This window comes from Dama dama, chromosome 28 (assembly GCF_033118175.1).
Source record: "Dama dama isolate Ldn47 chromosome 28, ASM3311817v1, whole genome shotgun sequence".
In the NCBI taxonomy this organism is placed as follows: Eukaryota; Metazoa; Chordata; class Mammalia; order Artiodactyla; family Cervidae; genus Dama; species Dama dama.
This window is the reverse complement of record NC_083708.1, coordinates 35,657,904-35,663,779: the sequence shown is the minus strand read 5'-3', so window position 1 is coordinate 35,663,779 and position 5,876 is coordinate 35,657,904. Positions and strand designations below refer to the sequence as shown.

Sequence of the window (5,876 nt, the reverse complement as noted above, 5' to 3'; positions counted from 1 at the left end):
GAAAGATGGGGGAGGGGAGGGAGTGGAAGGAGACAGACACGGTTATAGACCGACTACAGCCAAAGCGAGTCAAGTTAACGCTTTCTCCGCCCTCATCCACAAGTACCCTCCCCCCGCGTTAATTAATTACAAACAAAGCAAGCCAATCCAGTACTGCATTATTATTTTCAAGCAGAGGGAGGCGAAAGGCATGTATTTTTTAATTGATTTATTTATTTGGAGGACATTAATTCTCGGTCTGAGGCTGATTTTCAAACCGTTTGCAAAGCGCGGCTCCATTGTTCGCCGGGCGCGCAGGCCCCGCCCCCTGCTTTGTGTGCGGCGCGCGGATTGGCCGGCGAGCGCGGGGGCCGCGTCAGCGCCCGCGAGCCCATTCATCTGTGCACTTGGGCGTTGGACCCCGCATCTTATTAGCAACCAGGGAGATTTCTCCATTTTCCTCTTGTCTACAGTGCGGCTACAAATCTGGGATTTTTTTATTACTTCTTTTTTTTAAAAAACTACACTTGGGCTCCTTTTTTTGTGCTCGACTTTTCCACCCTTTTCCCCTCCCTCCTGCGCTGCTGCTTTTTGATCTCTACGACTAAAATTTTTTTATCCGGCGTGTATTTAATCGGTTCTGTTCTGTCCTCTTCACCACCCCCACTCCCCCCTCCCTCCGGTGTGTGTGCTGCTGCTGCCGCCGCTGCTGCTGCCGCCGCTGCTGCCGCTTGCCCCGTCGTTACACCAACCCGAAGCTCTTTGTTCCCCCCTTGGATCTGTTGAGTTTCTTTGTTGAAGAAGCCAGCATGGGTGCCCAGTTCTCCAAGACCGCCGCGAAGGGAGAAGCCACCACGGAGAGGCCCGGGGAGGCGGCTGTGGCCTCGTCGCCTTCTAAAGCGAATGGGCAGGTAAATTCTACCTGTGGTTCTGGTCATTTATTTGGTGTCTTTCTCTAGTCCCGGCGCTTCCCCTTCCCTCCTTGGTCATGCCCGAGGCGCATTCGGCGGAGAGAAGCGTGGCCAGATTCCAGCCCGAAAGTTGAATGGAAAGCGATAGCCAAATTGTCAATTTCTCATAGGTGGGGTCTCCCCTGACTCCCAAAGTAATGGTTCCCAGAGAATCCTGGCGAATTCTTGTGTAGACGGGAGGAAAGAAGTGATAAATCGTTTAAAATGGCGTGTTTGGAGCTTGGCAGAACCTTACTAGCTAGGTGCTACCCCACACCCCCACCCCCAACCAGGTTGCATTTGTGCTTGGTGGGCACAAAGGTGTTTGGGTGGCTCTCGTGTTTGTTGTCGAGACTGGGTCGCCTTCAGGATTTCTGAACTGGTGTGATTGTGTTGGGGGGGGGGGGTGTAGAGAAGGTTGGGGGTGGGGGGGAGCGCAGTAGGGATGGCGGTGAAGAAAGGCTGAGGAGGGAAGGAGAGCTGTCTTATTGTATACCGAGGTGGCGTGACCTGGGTTCTTGGAAAGGTTGCTGGCTGGCTGGAGGTGGGCAGGTTTCACTACCTTTCGATGGGCTTTTCTCACTGTTCTAAGTCTTTATTCGTAGTTGTCTGTGGAATTACACACCCATCTGACTTTTAAATGGTCTCCCTAGGGTGGGAAGACTGTGGGTCCTTGAAGAACCTGTCCAGATGGTCAACAGGAGGCAGTTCGTGTGTTTCAGTCGAGATTGTTGGTGTGCGTGGCGCCTGGACCACTGCGGGGGCTGCCCCGCGCTGCCCGAACCCAGGCAGATGGCCACAGTTGGGTGGGCGCGAGAGGTCGGCCAAGGGTGGCTGCTTCACAAACACCGGGCAACCACCACGCCTCTTTTCCTAGAGCAGAGGCCGTGTTGCTTCGCCTGCCCTAACCTAATAGGAAAGGCAGGCTCTGCCAAGAGGCTTTGAACCCGTTAAAAATGCAAAATGAGCCGCCGGGGCGCGCCCGGGCTTCGCAGAATCATAGGCAAAGGTGGGCGTGGAAGCAGAGACAAGACCTCTGAAATAATGGTTTTCCCCCTGTCTCGTTGGTTTTATGCCGACCAGGATGCCACCTGAGCTTTGTTTGCGGACTCTGGGCTGCGCTATCCGGGCTCGGGGGCGCCTCGGCCAGCGGGCAGGGCCCGTCCGGGCAGGGCGGGGTGGCCCGGCGGCCCCGCCCCTCCGCGCCTGCCTGCGCCAAGCTCGGCTGGTGGAGGCGCAGCGCCCCCTGCCGACCCCAGGTCTTTGGGGCGTAGAGCCTTTGCGCGCGCAGTCCAGGCGCTTCGGGCTGGAACGCTGGGATCCCCCCTGGGAGTTCTTGGTGTTTTCAAGAGGCCTTTATTAGGGAGAAAGGGGGACGTGTAACCTAGGCACAGATCACTGGCTCTGGTTCTGTGTCTCCTTCCAACGGGCGTTTGGTGTATCATTTATTACATGACTCTTATCCTAAAGCCCGTGAGGCGAAGGTTGGAATGGGTTACCCTTTGCTTTCCACGTTCAGACTCGGCCCTCTTAAGGCCTTGGAATTTGTTGCTTGGTCGAGGCCCCCGCAGTGCCTTTAGGCACCCCAAACACCACTGCCCTCAGGTCTTCGAGGAACTCTCGTCTGGGCATCCAACCCCGCCTCCCCACAAGGGAGAGGATCCGCAAAACCTGAGGGCCCCGGAGGGACGGTGGACCCTCCCGGTCCAGAAGTGGGGGCGGGGATGACAGGCTCGGGCCCCCTCAGTGACCTCCCGCTTTCTCTGCCCCGCAGGAAAATGGCCACGTGAAGGTAAACGGCGACGCTTCTCCCGCGGCCGCCGAGCCCGGCGCCAAGGAGGAGCTGCAGGCCAACGGCAGCGCCCCGGCTGCCGACAAGGAGGAGCCCGCGGCCGCCGGGAGCGGGGCGGCGTCGCCCGCCGCGGCCGAGAAGGATGAGCCGGCCGCTGCTGCCCCCGACGCCGGGGCCAGCCCCGCGGAGAAGGAAGCCCCCGTGGAGGGCGAGGCCGCCGAGCCCGGCTCACCCACGGCCGCCGAGGGGGAGGCCGCCTCTGCCGCCTCCTCGACGTCTTCGCCGAAGGCTGAGGACGGGGCCACGCCCTCGCCCAGCAACGAGACCCCGAAAAAAAAAAAGAAGCGCTTTTCCTTCAAGAAGTCTTTCAAGCTGAGCGGCTTCTCCTTCAAGAAGAACAAGAAGGAGGCAGGAGAGGGCGGTGAGGCCGAAGGGGCCGCCGGCGCCTCCGCCGAAGGCGGCAAGGACGAGGCCTCTGGGGGCGCCGCTGCGGCCGCCGGCGAGGCGGGTGCGGCCCCCGGGGAGCCGGCAGCGGCGCCGGGCGAGGAGGCGGCCGCGGGCGAGGAGGGGGCGGCGGGGGGCGACCCGCAGGAGGCCAAGCCCGAGGAGGCTGCCGTCGCGCCCGAGAAGCCGCCCGCCAGCGAGGAGGCGAAGGCAGTCGAGGAGCCCAGCAAGGCCGAGGAGAAGGCAGAAGAGGCCGGGGCCAGCGCGGCCGGCTGCGAGGCGCCCTCGGCCGCCGGGCCCGGCGTGCCCCCAGAGCAGGAGGCGGCCCCCGCGGAGGAGGCGGCGGCCGCCCCGGCGTCGTCAGCCTGCGCAGCCCCCTCACAGGAGGCCCAGCCCGAGTGCAGTCCAGAAGCGCCCCCAGCGGAGGCAGCCGAGTAAAAGGGCAAGATTTTTTGAGATAATCGAAGAACTTTTCTCCCCCCGGTTTGTTTGTTGGAGTGGTGCCAGGTACTGGTTTTGGAGAACTTGTCTACAACCAGGGATTGATTTTAAAGATGTCTTTTTTTATTTTACTTTTTTTTAAACAACAAATTTTGTTTTTAACCCACTCCCCACAGATCCCATCTCAGATCATTCTGTTACCACCATTCCAACAGGTCGAGGAGAGCTTAAATACCTTCCTCTGCCTTGTCTCTCTTTTATTTTTATTTTTTGCATCAGTATTAATGTTTTTTGCATACTTTGCATCTTTATTCAAAATTGTAAACTTTCTTTGTCAATCTATGGACATGCCCATATATGAAGGAGATGGGTGGGTCAAAAAGGGATATCAGATGAAGTGATAGGGTCCACCATGGAGAAATTTAAGTGGTGCATAGCATTGCCAAGATAATGTACCACTAGAAATGATAGTGTAAAGACTTAGTCTTTTTTTTTTTTTTTTTTAAGAAAAGTTATTACGATGTATTTTGTGAGGCAGGTTTACAACACTACAAGTCTTGACTAAGAAGGAAAGAAAAAAAAAAAAACACCGATACCCAGATTTTTAAAAAGATCATAGTCTTAGGAGTTCATTTAAACCATAGGAACTTTTCACTTATCTCATGTTAGCTGTACCAGTCAGTGATTAAGTAGAACTACAAGTTGTATAGGCTTTATTGTTTATTGCTGGTTTATGACCTTAATAAAGTGTAATTATGTATTACCAGCAGGGTGTTTTTAACTGTGACTATTGTATAAAAACAAATCTTGATATCCAGAAGCACATGAAGTTTGCAACTTTCCACCCTGCCCATTTTTGTAAAACTGCAGTCATCTTGGACCTTTTAAACACAAATTTTAAACTCAACCAAGCTGTGATAAGTGGAATGGTTACTGTTTATACTGTGGTATGTTTTTGATTACAGCAGACAATGCTTTCTTTTCCAGTCGTCTTTGAGAATAAGGAAAAAATCTTCAGATGCAATGGTTTTGTGTAGCATCTTGTCTATCATGTTTTGTAAATACTGGAGAAGCTTTGACCAATTTGACTTAGAGATGGAATGTAACTTTGCTTACAAAAATTGCTATTAAACTCCTGCTTAAGGTGTTCTAATTTTCTGTGAGCACACTAAAAGCGAAAAATAAATGTGAATAAAATGTACAAATTTGTTGTGTTTCTTTATGTTCTGATAAAATACTGAGACTTTGAGGTCCTGGTTTCATTTTGAAAAAGATCTTGCATGCCATCAAGAGTAAATTTTCTTGTGGTTTTTAATCTGAAGTTTTTCAAACTTGGAAATTTATAACCATTAGTATCAGATTCCGTACAGGAATATCTTACAACATTCCATGTTAAATCTGTTAACATTTATCTGCATTTAGTTTTCTTTAAAAATTGAAGTTATTTTTATTGTAGTTATATATAGCATGTCAGGATGAATCATTTAAAACAAAAGTGGTATGAACTGAAGACTATTTAAATGTCTTATGTGAAAATGTCATAAAACTACATTTTTTTTGTCATGCAGATCCCAAAACAAATTTATACTGAGAATATATTCAATTCAAACTGGAGGTGGGTCATGAGAAGTGACTGGAAGTGTTTTAAAAACTGATGGTGTATTACCTGCCAATGTAATTGCTTAGTGCTTGGCTAATTTCCAAGTTATAGCTTAGAGTATGCATTATACTTTAGGAGAACAAGTTTAATGTAAAGAAGTAATGGTGATGAATGGACGATACTGTTGGTTTATGGGCCTTTGTACTTGCCTCAGTTCAATAGTTGCAAGCGTTTTTTTTTTTTTTTTAATGAAAATAGTGTGTTAGTATCTTGTTATTCAAAGGAAAAGATAGAGAATAAAATTTCTTTGTATAGTAATAATTTACTAGTTAACCTTCTTTGCTCTTTACCACCCCATAACTGGATTTATTTTCTTCACTGGACCTTAAACAACTGAATTTTAAGATAAATATGGGTATCAAATATTACTTCACTAAATGCAAAGAAAAGCATTTATGCATACCTGCTTTGCTGTTTTTGAGCAGTGTGCCTTGTAGGGTGAACCACGTTGGTAATAACTGAATGCCAAATCTTAAACTCATTAGAAAAATAACAAATTAGTTTCTGATATGTGCTTTTAATTTGCATAGTGGATTATAAATAATAGTTCATGACCTCTTTACCAACACCCTCCCCACTAATAAAATCAAATAACACTTGGAAGAGTGTG

General features: G+C 50.2%; 1 protein-coding gene across 1 annotated transcript; it reads left to right on the top strand.

Annotated features, from left to right (window-relative positions):
- The first annotated feature begins 366 nt into the window (after window positions 1-366).
- MARCKS (myristoylated alanine rich protein kinase C substrate) lies at window positions 367-4,811 on the top strand. The gene is made up of 2 exons (XM_061132018.1): window positions 367-890; window positions 2,704-4,811. The coding sequence occupies exons 1-2, from the start codon at window positions 789-791 to the stop codon at window positions 3,601-3,603; spliced, it is 1,002 nt and encodes a 333-aa protein (XP_060988001.1). The 5' UTR covers window positions 367-788; the 3' UTR covers window positions 3,604-4,811.
- The last annotated feature ends 1,065 nt before the right edge of the window (window positions 4,812-5,876 follow it).

Coding starts and splice junctions, on each gene's coding strand:
- MARCKS (XM_061132018.1), top strand. CDS start 789: ATGGGTGCCCAGTTCTCCAAGACCGCCGCGAAGGGAGAAGCCACCACG. Junction 891..2,703: donor CTTCTAAAGCGAATGGGCAG/GTAAATTCTACC, acceptor TCTGCCCCGCAG/GAAAATGGCCACGTGAAGGT.